This window comes from Oryzias latipes, chromosome 22 (assembly GCF_053564925.1).
Source record: "Oryzias latipes strain Hd-rR chromosome 22, Olatipes_Hd-rR_3.1".
NCBI lineage: Eukaryota > Metazoa > Chordata > Actinopteri > Beloniformes > Adrianichthyidae > Oryzias > Oryzias latipes.
This window is the reverse complement of record NC_136258.1, coordinates 5,448,366-5,469,977: the sequence shown is the minus strand read 5'-3', so window position 1 is coordinate 5,469,977 and position 21,612 is coordinate 5,448,366. Positions and strand designations below refer to the sequence as shown.

Sequence of the window (21,612 nt, the reverse complement as noted above, 5' to 3'; positions counted from 1 at the left end):
CACACACCCACAGACACACACACAGATGAACACACAAAGACACACACACTCAAATGCAGACATACACACACCCACAGACACACACACAGATGCAGACGCACACACAAAGACACACACACTCAAATGCAGACACACACACACCCACAGACACACACAGAGATGCAGACGCACACACAAAGACACACACACACACTCACAGACACACATGCACCCACAGACACATACAGAGATGCAAACGCACACACTCAGACACACACACACTCACACACACACACACTTGTCCTCTGCACGCGCGAGCGAACTGGCAGAGCGGCGTCAGTTTTCTCGTTAGCATGCTGAAATGAATACAGTCAGATCCAAAGCAATTTCCTTTTATTTATCTTAGCAGCTCTGCAGAAAATAAAGGCAAGGGCATCCGGGCAATTAGCATAATTACTGCGCGGCGGCCAGAGCCTCTGTGATTCCATAATGAGACTCACACAGGCGCCTGCCACAGGGTGTGTGTTCACCTATGTCCATGTGATACTGGGGGGGCTCTGTTTCATTGTTGCGTTTGTATATATTTGTAGGCATGATTTGTGTGTTTTCCTGCACACACGCAGACGTGCACTCCCCACGTGCATGCATGTAAAACCTGCAGAGAGAAGCTCGGTGTCTGCGTGAGGATGATTTATGGAAATGCAAACCCCCTCTGCTCTGCCTCTGACAGCTTAGGCCTCTTCTGCAGGTTGCATTCCCGTCTTGGGCCTCCTTTTGTCAGGACTCATGATCAGATGGGGAAGCGAGTGCGGGGGTTATTCTGCTGGCTGCCATGTCGGCCCCCCCATCCCAGTTTGTTCCTGTTAGAGCTCAAATAACCAACACGTTGGGCTGAAAGTCATCAGAGGAGATAATTCTTCTGCTGCACGCCTGATGTTCTTCCTCTTTTACCGGGATCTAAAAGCACGCTGCTGAGGGAGAAGCTGCAGAACGTGCAACCGTCTGCGTGGACCTGACTGTCAGTGGCTGCACAACTGCAGAAGACGCCAAGTTGTCGGAGCACAACCTGCAGCTGGGCGGAGCTAAATCAAGAGGCTGCACAGGGATGTCTGCTTAACCTTGACAGGTTAGCTGAAGGAGGACATAAATAAAACATGGAAGAAGGCCGTTTAAACTGGTTCCATGTGACTCTAAAGAAAAGATGAGGAGCAGACCTACGTGAGAAACACACAATATAGAGTCACTTAATTAAACTTGTTCCACCTGAGAAGAAGATGCTGTTGTCATGTTGTTGAGCTCCCAAGTGTTGGTCAAAGTCTGGCAGACAGTCCTGCACAGATGACCATCAGTGAGGATGGTTCCTGCTGGCAGAAAGGTCTGGTCTCAACAGGATGGTGGGAAACGGTTGGAAAAAAAGAAAATACACAGAATAAAAAATCCTTTGTAAAGTTCTGAAAAGCAAAGGTAGCCATGATCTGCTTCACAAGGCATCAGTTTTCCTCCTCGGGTTCCCTTTACAGCTTTTCATGCATTGGTGCGTGTGTGTGCACACATGTGTCGGAGCTGTGCTCTGCATGATCTTTGCAGAGCAACGGCATTCGACACACCCAGCCGTGTTTGCATGTGTGATGGAGTCAAGTGTTGCAGCGTGATGGTCACATAAATGCACCATCAGACACACTTGCTGAAGGATTCGTGGATTTCACGAGCAGATCAGACAACATCAGAAGAAAACAATCAGAATCTCTACACATCAAGACACCTTAAGGCTTATAGACACAAAAAAAAGGTACAAACTGCAAAGAAAACACTGTAGCCTTCAACCCTTGAATGGAGAATCCTCTGGTGAGTTCTTTCCATCTCCAGCTTCCAGAGCAGCCTGGTTCCAGCATGAATCTGCTACTCAAAGTCTCCATCCGTCCGTCCAGACTCTCGTCCCGCCACTTCCTCCCTGAGGCATTTCCAGGCCAGTTTCTTCTGATGGAGCTGATCTACTAGACGTTTTTCCTTCTATACAGATTTATCCGTGATGAGGAGGGTCTTTAGAGTTGGAGGACAATGACATCACTGAATTTTAGAGCAGCTGGGGATCCAAAGAAGCTGCAAAAACTACAAACTGAGTTACAAAACTTTTGACCAGAAATCCATTCTCCTAACCTGTAGGGCTGGGAATCGTTCATTCTTATGATGTTCTTGTTATGTCAAGTGACGCATGTTAAAACATTTTTGTTTTATGTTTTATGTGCTCCAAATGAAAAGCTCAATACTGACCTAAAGATTTAACTGTTCAGCAGCAGCTCCAGTTTAGTTGGCACAGGTCAGAATTGAGTGGTGGGGGGAGTTACAAAATAAAAAACTGACCTCCTGTGGCGACCCATAATGCATTTCAGTGCGGTGTATCTTGACAGAACGTCTGCAGGTCAGATGCATGATGGGAAGTCTGCGTTCAAATCTGGTTGACAGTCAGTTATTGGAATCAACAGGTCACTATGGAACTTCCAGAGGAGAACCGCAGGAGATAAAGAAAAAACATCAAATCAAAACAATTGACTAGACAAAGCGATGAAGATGATCACGTCTTATGGGTTAATGGGGTTAGACCAGAATGATGAAGAAACCTTGGATGCCTATGGAGGTAAAAATGCTCCAAAAAGAACACACTTGTAGATTTGATTTGAGAATTTGTAATATAGAATGTGAATACTTGTGCATCAAAAATCTGCATCTGTGTGTAAAAATCTTCTGCTGTGAACTGACAAATTTCCATTTGCATGTGTTCATTTAGAGTTACAACTTCAAATCTGTGATTACGACTGCTCAAATGTGCTTCTGCGTGTGCTCGAATCCGCTGGCACAAATCACAAGTGCGCTACATCTGTGCTCTGAATTCTGACACATTCCTTGTGAGAAACTTGTGTCAAAACTGATCTGTGTCTGAAAATGTAACCAGGGGGGGAGGGAGGGTAAGAGGAGGCGGAGTCAACCAATCAGAGTGCATCACTTAAAGAACTTGGTAAAGTTAGAAAGGTCTTCACAGATTCGCATTCCTGCTTCAATAATTCTTCTGATAAACGTTCAAATGTGGCAGCAAGTCTCTCAAACATTTTGTACACTGACCAAAAATATAAACGCAACACTTTTGTTTTTGCTCCCATTTTTTATGGTATGAACTCAAAGATGTGAAACTTTTTCCACATACACAAAACAACCAGTTCTCTGAAATATTGTTCACAAATCTGTCTAAATCTGTGATAGTGAGCACTTCTCCTTTGCCAAGACAATTCATCCCACCTCACAGGTGTGCCATATCAAGATGCTGATTAGACAGCATGATTATTGCACAGGTGTGCCTTAGACTGGCCACAAGAAAAGGCCACTCTGAAATCTTCAGTTGTATTACACAGCCACAGATGTCTCAAGTTTTGAGGGAGCGTGCAATTCCTGATGCTGATAGCAGGAATGTCCACCAGAGCTGTTGCTAGGGAATTGAATGTCCATTTCTCCATAAGCCGTCTCCAAAGGCGTTTCTGAGAATTTGGCAGCACATCCAACCGGCCTCACAACCGCAGACCACGTGTAACCACACCAGCCCAAGACCTCCACATCCAGCACATCCACCTCCAAGATCGTCTGAGATCAGCCACCTGGACAGCTGCTGAAACAATCGGTTTGCATAACTACAGAATTTCTGTACAAACTGTCAGAAACCGTCTCAGGGAAGCTCATCTGCATGCTCGTTATCCTCATCGAGGTCTCGACCTCACTCCAGTTCGTCGTCGTAACCGACTTGAGTGGGCAAATGCTCACATGCGATGGCGTCTGGCACGTTGGAGAGGTGTTCTCTTCACGGATGAATCCCGGTTTACACTGTTCAGGGCAGATGGCAGACTAGCCTGTGTAGTGTTGTGTGGGTGAGCGGTTTTCTGATGTTAATGTTGTGGATCGAGTAGCCCATGGTGGTGGTGGGGTTATGGTATGGGCAGGCATATGTTATGGGCGAAGAACACAGGTGCATTTCATTGATGGCATTTTGAATGCACAGAGATAGCGTGACGAGATCCTGGGGCCCATTGTTGTGCCGTACATCCAACAACATCACCTCATGTTGCAGCATGATAATGCACGGCCCCATGTTGTAAGGATCTGTACACAATTCTTGGAAGCTGAAAACATCCCAGTTCTTGCATGGCCAGCATACTCACCGGACATGTCACCCATTGAGCATGTTTGGGATGCTCTGGATCGGCGTATACGACAGCGTGTTCCACTTCCTGCCAATATCCAGCAGCTTCGCCCTCCCATTGAAGAAGAGTGGGCCAACATTCCACAGGCCACAATAGACAACCTGATCAACTCTATGCGAAGGAGATGTGTCGCACTTCATGAGGCAAATGGTGGTCACACCAGATACTGACTGGTTGTCTGAGTCCCCTGACCCCCTCAATAAAACAAAACTGCAGATTTCCGAGTGGCCTTTTCTTGTGGCCAGTCTAAGGCACACCTGTGCAATAATCATGCTGTCTAATCAGCATCTTGATATGGCACCCCTGCGAGGTGGGATGAATTGTCTTGGCAAAGGAGAAGTGCTCACTATCACAGATTTAGACAGATTTGTGAACAATATTTCAGAGAACTGGTTATTTTGTGTATGTGGAAAATGTTTCACATCTTTGAGTTCATACCATAAAAAATGGGAGCAATAACAAAAGTGTTGCGTTTATACTTTTGGTCAGTGTATTAACACAGAGAGTGAACTAAAAATGCATTTCTAAAGAAAAAAGTCTGTTTTTTTCCTGCATTTTAATGAGAAATGATCTCTTCATGCTTTAAATACAGACATTTATGGATTCTATACTTTGTATTTAGTTTCTTTGCATCTTAACTTCCTTTTTATCTTCTTGAATTCTAATTTTGCATAAAAGCAGATTTTTGATTTTCCTTCTTGTCTTTCTTTCCTGTGTTTCAGTCTCTGGACGGCTTCGTATTTGCACTAAACAAGGAGGGGCGCTTCCTCTACATCTCTGAGACGGTCTCCATCTACCTGGGCCTGTCACAGGTGAGTCTGACTGCTGAGTCTGCTACAGGTCAGCTTCAGGTCTACAAGTCTGCCACAGGTCAGCTTCGGGTCTACGAGTCTGCTACAGGTCAGTGCAGGTCTACAATTCTGCTAAAGATCAGCTCCAGGTCTACAAGTCTGCCACAGGTCAGATTCGGGTCTACAAGTCTGCTACAGGTCAGCTTCAGGTGTATAAGTCTGCTACAGGTCAGCTTCGGGTCTACAAGTCTGCTACAGGTCAGCTTCAGGTGTATAAGTCTGCTACAGGTCAGCTTTGGGTCTACAAGTCTGCTACAGGTCAGCTTTGGGTCTACGAGTCTGCTACAGGTCAGCTTTGGGTCTACGAGTCTGCTACAGGTCAGCTTTGGGTCTACGAGTCTGCTACAGGTCAGCTTTGGGTCTACAAGTCTGCTACAGGTCAGCTTTGGGTCTACAAGTCTGCTACAGGTCAGCTTTGGGTCTACGAGTCTGCTACAGGTCAGCTTTGGGTCTACGAGTCTGCTACAGGTCAGCTTTGGGTCTACGAGTCTGCTACAGGTCAGCTTCGGGTCTACAAGTCTGCTACAGGTCAGCTTTGGGTCTACGAGTCTGCTACAGGTCAGCTTTGGGTCTACGAGTCTGCTACAGGTCAGCTTTGGGTCTACGAGTCTGCTACAGATCAGCTTCAGGTCTACAATTCTGTTACAGTTCTTTAACTCTACAGATGTTTTCGCACCATTTTCATTTTCTTAAATAACTTTATTTAAAAAGCACAGCGCGGCATAAGGACATTATCGGTCAGTTTCTTCCCGATAGTTTTACGATAAATAAAAGACACATTAATCTCAATCCCAGAAAATAGTCTGAGCCTGAATGTGTTCTTTCTTTAGAACATGAATTTGGAAAGTGCGCCACACGTGTTTTTGACCTTCAGGGAAGTGAAGAGCTGATGTTTCTCGGTTTAAGAACTTTATTGTTCTCGTGAACCTGTGCCAAGTTTTAAAGACAAGCTGAACATAACATAGAAGGAAAAAAGTTCCCCTCACACCCCTACACCCCCTCCCTGAATTAATCCTCATTCCATTGACTGTTGATTTCTATCAAATAATTGATTAATTGGTATATTGAGTCCCTGAAGCTTCTTGTCTCCACTCAGCAGTTTATCTCCTTCCTTCTGCCTTAATCAGCTGCTGAATATTTGTCACAAGTGTGCGTTTTTGAGCAAGTGCATTTGTGTCTCGATGCATTAGTGTGTACTGCACGAGTTTTTCCCAGCTCTGCAGGGCAACCGTCACGTACGTCCACGTCTTACCAGGACCAATCAGAGAGCAGGAGAGCAAGAAAATAGATGGGTGACTGGAAGGGGGGATGGGGTTGCTCTGCGCCCACAACTGAGAGGACATTTCTAATGAACTCCTGTCGCTCTGCAGAAACTGCTTTTTGATTTTGACTTAAAATGGCATCATCATAATGAAAAGACCTTTGGAAACGCTTTGAAAAAAGATGATCGGAGTGGAACTTCAATCTACAGATAACATCAGAAGATTCATAAAAAGAGATCGTTTGCTCTCCCGGTGTCCTCGGCAGAAGAAAGCAGAAGCTGATTTTCAGCAACACCTCACTGATCCAACGACACAGAGGCGTATGCCCGCTCTCATGAACGCACGGACGCTCCTTTGTTTGTAGTGCTGTTTGTTTGCAAGGCCTGGCAAAGGCCTGCAGCTGCCCCCCCCTTTAGTGATCTAATTGAGATGTGTGTGTTTTTGCATGTGTGTGCTCAGCAGATGGCTGCATGTCCTCTGCCTTATGCTCCAAAGGAAAATAATAACTGCATTGTTTCAGCCAAACTCAAATTAGTCCGTTGGATCGGGGCCCGTTACAGCAGACATGGTCTGCAGCCAGCTCCTCTGGAACACGCCAGCATATGCAGCAGCGTGAGAGCTACGTGCACAAAGTCACGCCAGTGACACGCAGGTGACACGACAACCTCACACACACACACTCACACTCTGAACGAACACGAAAAGCCTCTACAACCATTGACAGAGAGGAGACATCTGCATCATAGCGTGAACGCCTTTTTGAATCCATGTTTAACTGCATCTGCTATGGAAGATGTGGTAACACACACATTTTCATACACGCACACATAAATACACACACACACACCCAACACACCGACACATACACTCACAAAGACATATTTGGAACACGCGCATACATAACTAACACTCACAAACACACACATAAAGACTAATGCACAAAAACCCACACCAAGACACACACTCAAATATAGACACACACACACCCAACACACACAAACACACCAACACACACACTCACAAAGACATATTTGGAACACACACATACATATAAAGACACTCACAAACATGCGCATAAAAACAAATGTACAAAAACACACACCTAGACACACACTCAAATATAGACTCACACACACACCAACAACACATCCAAACACACTAACACTCACAAAGACATATTTGGAACACACACATATCACAGAGACACACACACACATGAAGACCCACACCAATACATACACACAAACACACACACACACAAGTGAAGCGTTGGGCGTTCAGGCCTCCATGTTGTCCATTAACCTCTGATAATAAACACCTCCTCTGGCATTATCCCCCCGTGATTATTCCTACATAAAATAATAAAGTTTAAACCAGCTGTTGATTCAAAATGTAAAATAAAAATGTAAGAATCAGACATCCACTTGAGCCTGATACAGCCTGGTCCATGAAACGATTGTCTGACATGACCCGGTCTGCATCCAGAGAAAGGCTGGAGATCACCGAGCTAGAAGACAAGAGACACGTCAGCAGCAGCAACAGTGGCATAAATATGGCAAAGGCAGAGACTAGACAGTAGAAACGTCAGTACAGAAGGAGCGGAACAGGGACAGCAGGTGAAACCCGGTTAGATTTGGTGGAGAAGGTCAAACTTCTCATGTCTTCATCGAGATCTGCTTTCACACTGACTGTCGAGAGTAAACCTCAGACTAAATGCAGCCTAAACCTCCTGGAGCGGTCCCACAGTCATCCATGCTGCTCTGCCTTTTACTGCCAATGGTTCCCCCGGGGCCCACCCCCCACCGTTTGACAGCCTTCATTCATTAAGTCGAGGAGAGCACGGATGGATGGATGGATGGATGGACGGACGGACGGACGGACGGACGGTTGGATGGATGGATGGATGGATGGATGGATGGATGGATGGATGGATGGATGGATGGATGGAGTCCTTTATTAATCCCGAGGGAACTTGCATATCCATCCATTGCTCCTCAAATACACAAACATTCAATAGAAATGTAAAAAGTAGTAAATAATCATAAAATCATAACAAAATCACACTCACTAAAAACAGAGTAAAACGAATAAAAGTATTAGCACATTAAAAATAAAATAAATGTAAGAAAAAGCATAAAAGTGGTAAAAAGTACCTGCTCTGCCCCTTCCTGTAAATGGAGTCCATGTTTGCCGACCGGTTCAGCGTCTTGTCCAGGTGGACTCCAAGGTATCTGTAGTGATCCACCTCCTCCACCAATGAGGGTGGGTTCCACAGATTTCACATGCAGAAGAGAGAGTTTTCAGGCAGAGTTCAGGTGAGGATTCACACCTGCTAAACCAAGCAGGCTGCCCAAGGACACAGTTTTCCTGAACATCTTAAGACATAGTTTTGTCTGTGCAATGTGAATGCTGTATACTGTACTGTACTGTACTATGCTGTACGGTAAATATTTACAGATCATTCTCATTACACATCTGCTTTAAACAGCAGCAGTAAATCCTTGTTTGAATAACAATTGGGGAAAAAACTTCCCACAGTTCAGTGCAAGTGAGGAAAAGGTGGATGTGTGTGTGAGTCTAAGACTTTGGGGTGAGGAGGTGTGTGGGAAGAACTTTTTAGTCATTTCCTGGCTCCAGATGACAACCAGCTCCTGTTTGGGGCCTCCGCCATCTGTTTGACTGATAACATCATAACAGGCATCAGCGCGTTGGGTCTATTCGACCCGACACGCTGGAGATGAGCTCATCTGTTGCAGAAAGGAGGGCATTTATTTCTCCTGGTGTTATTTGAACTCGTATGTACTTGTTTTGCAGCGCAGGTTTTCTGGTGATGCTTCATCTTCTGTTTTGACAAGATGAAACTTTTTTGTTGTCATTTCTGGTCTTCAGATGCCTTTGTCCCATTGTCGTGGTACAGGATGGAGTTAGGGTTTTTAATTTCTTTATTCATGTGAACGCATCATTGTTGTTTGATGGTCAGTAGATCTGATGCAAATCATTCTACTTTTAGACTTTACCAAACTAAACTTGTCATTGCTTGGGATTTTAATAAAAAGAAGTCCTTCAACCTCTGAAGGTGGTTTGATTGGACTGAAACGAGGGTGTCCTGCTGGATTCTCCCCCTCCTGCAGCTGAGGGGTGTTTTAGCAATAAGAAGCTGCAGGGTGGGGTCATTAAAGAAGGAGATGTCAGAGCAGACAACAGAGGTCTTTTAGGTCAGGGGTCTTCAACCCTTAAAGACTGACTACAACCCAGAAGGAGCCACAAAGTCCTACTGCACCCTTTAGAAAAATATTTGTATTCATCTTATTGTTACTATTATAATAAATATAAATAGGCTACTATTTTTTGGTATAAAGAAAACATAAACATAAAAAGAAACTAGCCTTTTTCAAAATATGAAACAGTTTGTACCTTTTGAGAGATGTTCCTCTGACTTCCTTTCAAAATAAAAGACCCCTCTAGGATCACCTCAATGCAGCAAATGTAGTAACAGGAAGTTTAATGTCGGCAGTGATTAACAAAAGTATACATGGTTCATTTTACAGTAGTTTGTCAATCTTAGCCAGAAACCCGTGAGTATAACGAAATAATATTTCATCCGTACTAATTATAAAATCCTTGAGTTTTGTTCAGCTTCAAATCAACATACCTGCACATGTACCCATGTGTGCACGTGTGTGTTGGAGGTGAATCATCCTTCAGATGCTCGCACAAGCAGGGCTGTGCTCCTCACACGCGCGACTGCGCACGAGCCAGCAGTCATTAGATGGAGGCGGATCAGTGTCTGCCACGCACACACTCCCAGCACTCCCAGTGGGCCATGGCGCTCTGAAGTGGGACATGGATAAATTAGACTAGCAGCTGCCTGCTCTCCACTCCTCACATGCACACACCTGAAACCCCCAGCCTGCCGTGCACGCGCGTGAGTAGGTGCCGTTTCCATTTCCTCAGTCATCTCTGGATAAATGTCTTATTTTGAAAGGATTTCATGATGTAATTTCAGTGTGAAGTTCTGAATCATGGTTTTATTCTGAAAAGTCCTTTAGTTCTGAAACACGACACTTTCCTGCAGATTTCTGGTTCTTGTCTGATCCAGGTCTGGTTTTCTCTGATGGTCCTCTTGGTTTGGGCCAAACAAGTGAACCCAGCTCCTCTTGAGAACGAGGGTCTCTGGTCTACTGCAGATGAACTTTGGTGCGGTTTACTTCAGTGTGAATGCAGACGGACTTTCACAACCTAAATCGTGAAATGACACATGCTCTATCTGTTGAGACCCTTTTATTAGCCGTCTTGGTTATTAAAACTGAGTTCCTTGTGCCAAAAATGGAGGTTCTTGTTAATAGTGTCAGTTCCGTGAAAAAGCCCCATAAAACAGGCACATAAATTTGACACACATTTGCCATTTTCTCCACATTTATGTCATAATACCAACGAAAAACCTCCACCTTGAGGTGAAGCTCCTATGGACCCAAATTCAGAGTACTTCTAACTCCAACAAAACAAATATGAGGGCGTTGGACGAAGATGGTGAGGGCCTTCATCATCTCACGGTGAAGACGAGAAAAAAGTGTCACTTTGACCTGGACCAAAAAAGAAAAAAACATCTAAAAATCCGACGCAGCCGATGAAATTTCAAACATGTAGAGTCTGAGTGAATAAATACAAAGTGAAAAAGCTGCACGGAAGAGAAGAAAGGTCAGAGACAAAGCTCTACGCTCGCCGCAAGAATGTAAAGAAAGTACATCCTTTTAAACATGAGACAGGCAGGAGGAGCTGAGGCAAGTCTGCTGAAGGACACGCACACACACACATGCACACACACATGCACACAGATCATTTAAGCAAACGCTGTCTCCTCGGTCTTTTCATGCATAAAACCTGTGGGCGGTGGTCGCCAGTGCAAAGAGGTTCTGGCCTCTCAGCGTTTGCTCTCGCTGACCTCCCCAGAGCTCATACGCTGCGGCGCCGACGGACGATTTGCTCAACAGACTCACGTCACATCCACTTCATGCATTTCAGAGAGACTGAAGGTGAGGCACAAGGACAGCAGGTCTCACTTCAGCTCAGTGGACACAGCAGAAGAAGTGCAGGTCTTCATTGAACAGCATTCTGTTTGTGGCTGAAGAACGGAGCTCACGCTTCATGTGGTTTCACAGACGCCGCTCCGTTCAGGGGGGGTTCGGTTGCTGACTGTCATGTAACAACAATTGGTGTGAAATCAGAAATCCTCTGAACCAACAAACGGAAACGTGACAGCTGGATTCCTGGTTTTTCCCCGTGTCCTCCCTGCTCTCCTTTCTCTGCGTCTCCTCTGGCGCTCAGATTTACAGCCTGCAGTTATCTCGGAGTCCTGGAACCATAAAGAGATCATCCACTGAAACGGGTGCCTCTATCACACAAGTGTGTGCAGGGGAGGGTGTGTCACAGCGGCAGCTGAAGGTTTCTCCCTTCTCTGAATCTCAGGAGTCGTTTTTGATTTATTGTTCTCAGAACCTGCAGCGTTGATCTGATTTCAGCAGGAAACTCTGGGAGGAGAAGCTGAAGTGGAAACTTTCAAACAGGGGAGAGCAGCAGGACTCATGGAACCAGGAAGGAGCTCAGAGGTGGAGGATTTGAGGCTAACGAAGAGATTTTTTTTTCCTGATGGAGCTCATTGATCAATGAGTTGATCAGGAAGTTGAGAATCCAGATGAATGCAGATTATCCAGCAGCTCCTCTGAGCATCTCAGACCTTCAGAGAATTTTCTGCTGGAGACTGAAAATGTTCACGTTTCCTTTGTGTCCATGAATTCATGAAAATAAATACACAGGAGAAGGTTGCAGGCTGTTTGGAGGCTCTTCAGGTGAAGGTTCGTCTTCTTTAAATCAATCGCATCGTTTTTCTCCTGGTGTTGGCGCTTCACGTTTTAAAAAATACAGTCAAAGAAGTCCCCTAGGCTTCCATCCATAAACAACTGAGGGTGTATTCAGACTGGACACTTAAAAGTGAACCAGAGTTCGTTTTCCCCCCATAATCCAGAACAATTTTTCAGTCTGAATACAGCCAAGCGGACCCTGGTCCGGGACCAGGAACTTTACGGAATGTGGAAAACCAGAGCAGCGATGCAACAGCAACTTTGATATGTGGTCAGATGAATCCAGGCTCATTAAAACAACTTTTCACATGACACACGTTGCTCCTCACACTGTTTTCCCAACAATCTATGTCCTAAACACACAGCGTACCTTTTTAGCAGCAAACAGGTACACGCACTCCATGATTTTCTCACATATCACTTACTGTTTAATTAGATCTCCTATTTAGGATCTAGATTTTTTACTCTTCTATTTTATGATGTTTTATCACAATAAGATTAGTCAAGTTGTCTTAACGTCTTAACTTATTTTTATTTATATTTCAGCTGTTTTAGACTTTTATACATTAACTTCTTATAATTTTCATGTTGCAGCTGTTTTTATATTTTAACTTTTCCATTTATCACTTCTGCATTTTAGACTGTTTACGAGTGTTTTGTCACGCTTAGCTGGGGTGTTTACGTCTACGCTGACACCCAGCCATAAGGAGGACAGGGCAGACGGCGCCTTCTGGGTTCTATCCTCTTTAGCTTTTTTATAATATTTTCTCTTTAACTTGTGTTTGTTTTTGTGTATTTTATTATGACAGCTTATTTATTTATTTAATTTATTTCATGAGTGGGGATTGGTGTTTTTGCATTCTTTTTTTGTTTTTATGTCCAGCACCTTGAGAGCTGTTTTCTTTACATGAAATACAATTAATTTGAATTTGAATTTGTTTACCTGTCTGGTCACAGGCTTGCAATCACAAAATCTCTACAAACATTATATAAACTATTAAAACCTTGGATAAGAAACCCAACATTTTTCGCCATTGTCCAATATTACAAAAACATGGATTACTGAGTTGGGAAAACATTAAACACAAATCTCTGTCTGGCTGACCATGGACTGTGCCAGCCTGCCTCTGGGGTTGGGGGCGGGTGGGGGCTCAGGAATCCCGGCCGGTGGCGTGCCTTTCGTCTGGGCGCCGGCGTAGGTCACGAGCGGTCGGGTCATTGGGTTTAGGCCAGGTGCGCCTTGGAGTGGGGCGGGTCCCTGCCGGGTGCAGAAGGCTCTGCGTGTTCTCTGTTCCTCCTGCTCCTCGGCCGGGGGGCAGCTGGGTCCTGACCTCCGTCTCTGTGGTGGGGGTCTGGTGTACGGGAGGGTGGTTGCTCCTGGATCTTTGTCTGACGGTGAGGCTCTTGGATGCCTGGATTGGCCGGGTTGCTGCGCTGTCTGCCCCCAGCTCTGGGGTGTGGGGTCCCGGGCCTCCTGCCTCTGCTGGAGCATTCAGTGTGATCAAGGTTCACTCTAAGAGGCACACATTTTTTCAACACACCCGCTTATTCACCTTTGCACAAATGCGGACATGGGTATTGCTTTTTCCCTTTTTCTACAATATTGTGTGTACCTGTCTATGAGCAGAAATCCTGGGAGATAAATCTTTAATCATTGATGCATGATTATACTTCTAACCCGTAAATAGTTCTGTGCAGACCATTCTTTATTGTCTAACCCCTTATCCCCCATCTGTGACATCCAACTCTGTTTCTTTCTCTCCTCTTTTGTTTCCTTTTTCCGTCCGGTCCAACAAGGAATGCATTCAAATATAATTTTCATAAATAAAGCTTAGCCTCAAATACAAAAGGGGTTTATACAAATATACTCTCAGTCTGTGTGTAGACCCATAAACCCCAATTGTAACAATAAAATCTGTCCAACACAAGAGGCACTCAGCTCTGATCTGCTTCGAATAACTGAATAAATCTTTTTTTTTTAATTAAGCCTCAGTAACCGCCTTGCAGGCATGCCTCCACCAGACCAAAGTAACAAGTAAAAAGTGTTGTACCTGACGTTGAAATAGGCATTAAAAATGTCAGCGAAATATAAAGTTTAAATGAGTGAAATAGATTGCAAAGCGCATTATTCTTTCTCTTGTTGCTTTGCCCCGCCCTCATAATTCCTGACCAATAATTAAAGAGATTTTCAGTCACGCCGTTTTGTTTACAAGCTTTTATCCGGAACAGGAAAGTCCACTTGACAGCAGTTTGATTACAGACCAAATGTAAGGTCCAGGACTCGATTTGGAGCAAATTAAGCGGATTTGAGCCGGACCAACAGACTTTTCCAGTCCGAACACACCCTTAAATAGGGTGTTAGAGATCTTATGTGAGTTAGATGGTTAGATGCGGTGACGAGGCTCCGGCTGGGTGGTGGGCGTCTCCTGGGTCCTCTGGGCCCTGCCTCCGTCTTTGGCCCGCATCTCGATGTCCGGCGCCTGGTGGCCCCAATGGCTACTGCCAGGTATGGCGTAGCGCCTGTCTTGTGGCCTGGGGGCTCTGACACGGTGCAAATGATTCCCCAGTGCCGGAGGGTCCCCTGTAGGGGGGCCTCCTCTGCACCTGGCTGGGTGGATGGGCGGTCCCCCAGCTCGGGGTGCATGGGTCCCGTCGTTGGGGGCGCTCCTGGTCCAGGGGTCACCCCCTCTCTCCTGGTCTGGCTGGGGAGGATCTGGCTCCCCTCATGAACACACAGCGTGCATGTATCTCCACCCCCATGTGCACGTGCACAGTCACACTGCTCCCTGTCTGCTTCATCCCTCATCCTAACCCACAGTGGGACAAATGTGTTCCACTCATCTTAGTGTCAGAATGTAACTTTTGGATGTAATTGTCTTTTCAGCAGATCTAGCATAAATGTTACACAGCTTAATATCAAAACCTATTCAAATGAGCAACTCTGCACTTGTATTCCCTCACTTTCTCCCCCTCTCTCTTTTTTCTATTGTTTTCTTCTCATCCCCCTTTTTACATTATTCCACTCTCTCTTCCCGCTCTAAAAAAAAAAAAAGAAAATATATATTTATAACATAAAATGTAACAAATAAAGAAAAAATAGTAAAAAACAGAAAAGGGTGTTTATACAAATATAGACCCTGGTTGTCCAAAGATACTCTTTTTGAAATTGTAAAACCCGTCCAACACAAAAGGCCTTCAGCTCTCATCTGTTCGCTCAGTTGTTGGACAGAATATGATTTAAAAAAAAAGATGGTTAGATGAAAGTCTGATTTTTTTTTCCCCTTTAAGAATGCACTGTGGGGGGGGCTTTGAATGGGGGAGTAGCAGAGCCACACTTTGCAGGCTTTGCAGGGGACGCCCTCTCCAAACTGCAATTACCAGCTCTGTCCCGTCCATCAACCACGAGTCCTCCTCCTCCTCAGTGAGTTGATGTGATGTATGTATACATCCATGGGGGGGGGCTGTGGTTTTATATGCCCCCTCACATCCTGACCCCAAGTTTCCTCGTGTTCCCATATTTCCTGTGGAAAATGTTCTGTGGAGGTTCCAGGTTCGGGTGAAGCCCCGTCAGTGACGGTTTTGGTTCATGTTGTTCAGGCTTCATGTTTGTTGGCGCCATCTTCACTCCTTTATCCAGAAGACTTGCAGAATTGCAAAGGAAAGAAACCGTCAGCAGAACCATAAAGTCTGGAGCTGCACAGTAAACGGTTCATCCACTGGATCGTCTTTGTGACAATATTTCTGGTTCAAGCTGTCAGATTGGATTCTCTTTAGGATTATTTTGAGTCATGTTGGCGAAAAGTCACTGGTCTCCTGAAATAATAGGTTTTCATGAAGAATGAAGCATTTTAGAGGTGGGGGGCTTTAGATCCATGCAGGTGGGGTCAGTTAAAACCCCACGATGCTTCTTCATGTTTCTTTCTCAGGTTTGTTAAATGCTTCAGGAATGAGCAACACCTGACACTGAGATCACATGTTCAGAAAAGCTTTTATTTTTATTTTTTATCCAATATGCATAGAAACATAAATGTTCTGATCCTGAAGCTTTCAAAGGCCACAAGCGTGAAAAACATCAAAGTTCACGTTGGCAGAGAATCTGGGTTCTAGTTTTTGTGTTTTCTCCCTCCGAGGATCTGGTACTTTTCTTCACGTGTACGTGCACATGTACGTGCACGCGCAGAGACACACCTGAAGCCAGCAGAGGTCAGATGCAGTTATGCTGACATGGACCAGCATCTGCTCGGCAGCTCCAGAACGGCTCTGATTTGCACTTAAATGAGTGGATTTAAGTGGAACGCCACCATTACCACTCTGCCATATGTGATCCCAGTGTCTTTATCCTGCATTACACTGAGGAGGATGAGAGGGAGATGAGAGACGGAGTGGGGGGAAGCGACGAGAGGGGGGCGAGGAGATTAGGAGGGACAGCAGGAGCAGAGGCGGTGAGGGAGAAGAGGCGTAAAGAGAAAGGAATGGATCTGTAATGACAATGAGAGGAAAAGGTGAACGGAGGGAGATGAGAGTCGGGAAGCAGAGAGCGAGCTCTGCATGATGAAAGAAGAAAAGCTGCAAACACACAAACACTCGGCTGCCGCTGTCCTGTGGACACACAAACACTAAAGTTGAAGAAAAGGAGACAAATTTCAATTCCTTTATCACCACACCTTGACACTCAGAAACAGGCCTTTAATTGATTCAAACTTTTTAAAGTCCCTCGCTGATCATCTTTTGATCTATTTTCAAAGTGTTCCCAGTGGTCTTTTAATTATGATTATGCTGTCTTTATCCAAAACCGAATAAACTGCTGTTTTTTAGGACATAGTTTCTGCAGGAGTTCATTGGAAATTCTCCTCTAAGATGTGGACGGAACTGTTAACAAGCTAACATTAGAGGTGCAACAAAAATGGCGAGCAATATTGGAGCTGTCCAGACGTCCAGTTTTTTTCATTTGCTCCTAATTCAAAATAATGTCAATTAAAAAAACTCCCAAATTCAATTTTAAACTTTTTCTTTATAAGTTTCCTCTATCATTAACCGCAACTATAGTTAAAAACAAAAAAGTGAATTAAAAAAAAAATAAAGTTGTGAATTCTGATCCCACTGACATTTATTCATTTATGTAGTTTGATCTATTTTACTGCAGTAGTGGTGGACTGCATTTAGCCTTCTATAACTTATCTTAATCTCAACCAATTTTGACAGACATGCACCTTTTTTTACATCTAATGAGCAGAGCGGCATTTCTGCTACCGCTTTCTGGGCCGTTTTTCACCACTTCTGGGTCTAACACGATCCGCTGGTGCATTATTTACACGATCAGCTGTCGACGCCTGGCATCCACAAAATGCAGCCAGAGATCGCTGTTATATCATCTATTTTGTTCCATTTTAAATAGAGCTATAGTAATAAGATAATTTCCCCATTGTGGGATCAATAATCTTCCAAAAAGTTCTGTTTTATTTAGTTTATTTATTTATTTAGTCTAATAATTAAACTGTTTCTGGACTCTTTGCATTTGCCTGTGACCCCGTGACGAATTCTTAACAGTTTTTTACCAGAAGAAATGTCGCATTCAAGACAAAGTAAAGTCGTGTTCACAACAGACATGTTCAACCTAAAACTAAATGTTTTATTCATGTTTTTTTCTAAAAAGTTGCGCACAAAGTGTTAATTTGTACACAACTTTGTCTTTATAAATGCGTTGCACAGAATCCTTACCCCACACTTTCATACCTGTTTGCCCAATTTTAACACGTTGGAGGGGAAGGGTCACCGAACTGTGAGGAATCACACACCGGCCCGTTTGTTGGTCGTAGCACGGTTCACTTAATCATGTCTAGAAAAGGAATGGAGATTACCAACAGACAAAGCAGTCAGCCTCAGACACACACATATGCAGACCATGTAAGGGTGAGTGTCCATCAGTTGTGTGATTGTGTGATCTCTGTTGATGTAGGGACACTAAGGGCCTTAAAAGTTTTAAAGAATGAGACTTCAGGAGGTGTTTAAACTTTCTTTTGTTTTGGTCTGTTAATGTTCTTCACCCTCAGCCACATGGATTTGAAGATCTTTGCCCCAAGTCCATAAACGCACACACACTGCACAAGTCATTAACACACTTCACAAATCAAGTTTCCAATAAATGAATAAGCTGCAGAGTATTAGCACTAGAAACATGATAAAAGTCCTCCTCCATTGTGCCCTTATCAGAGTCAGATAGGATGGGGGGGGGGGGGGGGGGGGGTCACACAACACAGTGCTCATCAGGGTCGGTGGCCCTCCCTCCAAACGTTGAAAGGCTGACATTGTTGTAAGATTCGGGACGAACACAGATTAGATGTTGGGGTCTCCAGAGCCTTGCAGTGGATTTCTGTGCAGCTTAAGAACGTGGAAAATAACCGGAGAGGGAAGAGCAGCAAAGTTACAGCAGCAGCATGACGGTTCCAGCCAATACCAAACCCTTCCGTGAACAATCCAAAGGGCAGCCTTTGGTGAGTAAATACAGCCACAAAATACCTCCAAATATCAAGAAAAGATTGTGAGCGATAGTAAAGAAAATCAGGAGACTGCTGCAGCTTTTACCACATCCAGTGAAACAGAGGTATGTGGTTTCAGACTTTAGCTCATCATTTATGTGACCTCTGTGTGCAGAGAAAGAGATCAACCATATTTCAGGGAGGAGATCCATCCATTTTCTGAACCCGTTTCATCCCTCACAGGGTCATGGGGTTGTTCCCTGCCTTATCCGGTCACTGTTGGGCGAAGGCAGCGTACATACACCCTGGACAAATCAATAAGGAGAGATTCTATCAATAAAATATTTGTTGGGTATAGAGAGATGCAGGATCTTTGGCGGTTAGGTTCTTGGTTCAACGATGACTGCTCTGTAGCTGCATTTCCATTGGCCAGAAATTGCGCAAATTGTTTTTGTGATCATAAATTTTGCTGAAATAAACATTTTGAAAAACTTGTATTTATCAAAGAAAGGTTTTTGCTCTTGAAGGAGGTGGGTTTTTTCAGGTGCGTCAAATTGAATGAAGCATTGAAAGGGTCAGATAGTTATGGCAATGCCCTTCTTGGTAGGAGCTGGCGGCCGCTGTGCAGCGCGGCATCACAGCTCATCAAAAGTTGCGGCTGTCACGTGGAATTGTTGGATCCACTGGAGGCTCCTCTGGAAAATCACCAACCATCCGTAGCCCCTCCCACGTGTAAAGGAGCTCGCCGCTCCACAGCCTGATGGAGATACCTCCGTCTCCTTTGATAGATGATGATGAGCGGTAGAGCCGTGGCAGAAATTTGATTGTATCTGTTGTAAATCAAAGTATTGTTCACATCCATCATCATGTATTTGAATGAATTATCGTGTGAGTTTGTGTTTAATCGCATAAATAGTGTAATTGGAAAAGTGTGTTTTTTCAACATTAATTTCTATAAAGTTTTACACATGTATGTGATGGAAACACATCTTATGTGGGATTAGCTTTGACCATAGATGAATAAACCCTTCAGAACCCTCCAACGCATAATCAGAACCTGCTCTGAACCCGATTCTACCCTGAACTGGGTTCTACTCTGAACCTGGTTCTGCTCTGAACCTGGTTCTACTCTGAATCTGGTTCTGCTCATCAGTGGGTGTTGTTCAAACTTCCCTCACCCTCATGCACTTGTGATTGTGGTTCTGATCCACCTGATGTCCCTCTGATGAAATAGGTTGACTGAAAAACAAATCAGGTCATTCCATCGAATGTGTCGTTGGATGTAGACGTTTTATCGAATTTAGCTTCCAAATACCAGCTGTTGACTGACTGCAGCTCCCTGAACATTTCCCCTGTTACAACAGAATCCTCTGGGGGGGGGCTGTCATATTTCAATGAATCCCCCCGACCCCAAGTACGGAGGTTTGTGCTCTAAAATTGTCTGACTGTGTCTGCATTGTTTCTTTCTGTGTAATTAGCTCCAGCAGAGACGTTATGTTAAACACTTTTACCGTCTTTTAATTGATTAAAAGTCACTGTGTTTCTGCGAGGAAGAGCGCCGCAGATCCAATTAGCACTGTAACGTGTAAACAGGAGCAGCCGCTCCTGCAGTGCGCCGCGCTCTGCGTGCACGTGTGTGCACGTGTGACTCAGTGATCAGCATCATTCCTCCATCATCACTTTCTCCTCCAGCTCAGACTTTAGGAGGAAACTAAATTGCCTTAAAGGGATTTCTTATTAAGGGGATTACACCCATGTAATCCCTTTTGTCCCAGTGGACATAAAAAAACACAAACATGTGCACGTACACACCCACACAAACTCACACATAACCAGATTAACTGGTGGAATGAAATGTTTACAGTCTTTAGATGTGTGCAAATGAAAGCGCCCTCTTTAAATAACACATCATATTTGTGTCTGTCTGTTCTACAGCAACAGTTTTCTGCCTGTAAAACCTCTTTGTTTCTTTTTTATAATCTGTGTGTTCAGTTTTGATATTCCTCCTCTTTGATCTCTCATTAACAAGAGCAAATCCACTTTTAGAACCACTAATGAGAGTCTTTAAGGTGCAAAAACGTCTGTTTGTTCAAAGGCGAGACGGCGCTCTGCCTGTTTCCACAAGGATAACAACACACAGCTGATGATCCGTGACGGCCAAGGACGGGATTAGGACGGAGGGGAGAAAAGTGGCATGGGGATTGAATTTTTTATCCTGTCAAGGAGCGCACTGGGAGAGGAATTCTGACTGGCATCCATGAGCCATGACAGCTGATTAGTCCAGGGTGCAAACATTACGGCATCAAGTTACAATTGCCCCTAGAAAATGTAATGGGGGGCCAAATGGGTCCAATGAAAGTGTTCCATGTTGTGCTGATTCAGTTCAGTCCAACTATGAACAGAGATATTTATCTGATATTTATATTTCTTTGAAATTTGAGAAATACAATTATTTCACACAATATTTTTGATTATTTCATTGTCAGTGTTTCATTGAGAGCATTTTGTTCTGTCTTTGCTTATTTGATCATTTAGTTTCTTAAAGACTCACACTAATGGTGTTTTGAACATGTAGTGTGATGGAGGACATATGTAAAGAAAGTTAAAGCTAAGTTTCTGAGTATTTCTTTATTCAAATTGTTGTGAATCAGACGCAGACAAAAAAAATTGCAAGTTAAAAAACATCGTATCTGTGATGTAGAAAATACGCTGGGCGGGGCATAAGCTCCATTCTGATGCATCCACTTGCAGACAAATAGATCCATGACCACCATTTTTATTGTACTGCTAATGTTAGCTTGGGGAGTGAGGGGCTGTAAGCTAGCAGGAGAGAGTGAAAACAGAGAACTCTCAGCAGCAGGGAAAGGGGCGGGGTTTCTCCCGACAACTCAGAGGTGAATCTCTAATGAACTACTGGAGCTCTGCAGAACTGACACTATATT

The 21,612-nt window shown here is 44.3% G+C and overlaps 1 protein-coding gene across 4 annotated transcripts in view; it reads left to right on the top strand.

Annotated features, from left to right (window-relative positions):
- Positions 1 to 21,612, top strand: part of npas3 (neuronal PAS domain protein 3) — a 230,787-nt gene that overhangs the window by 163,567 nt on the left and 45,608 nt on the right. For all 4 annotated transcript variants that reach the window (XM_023951301.2, XM_023951303.2, XM_023951302.2 and 1 more), the window contains one exon: positions 4,946 to 5,035. In XM_023951301.2, coding sequence (XP_023807069.1) covers positions 4,946 to 5,035 — 90 coding nt within the window. The remainder of the gene's footprint in view (positions 1 to 4,945; positions 5,036 to 21,612) is intronic.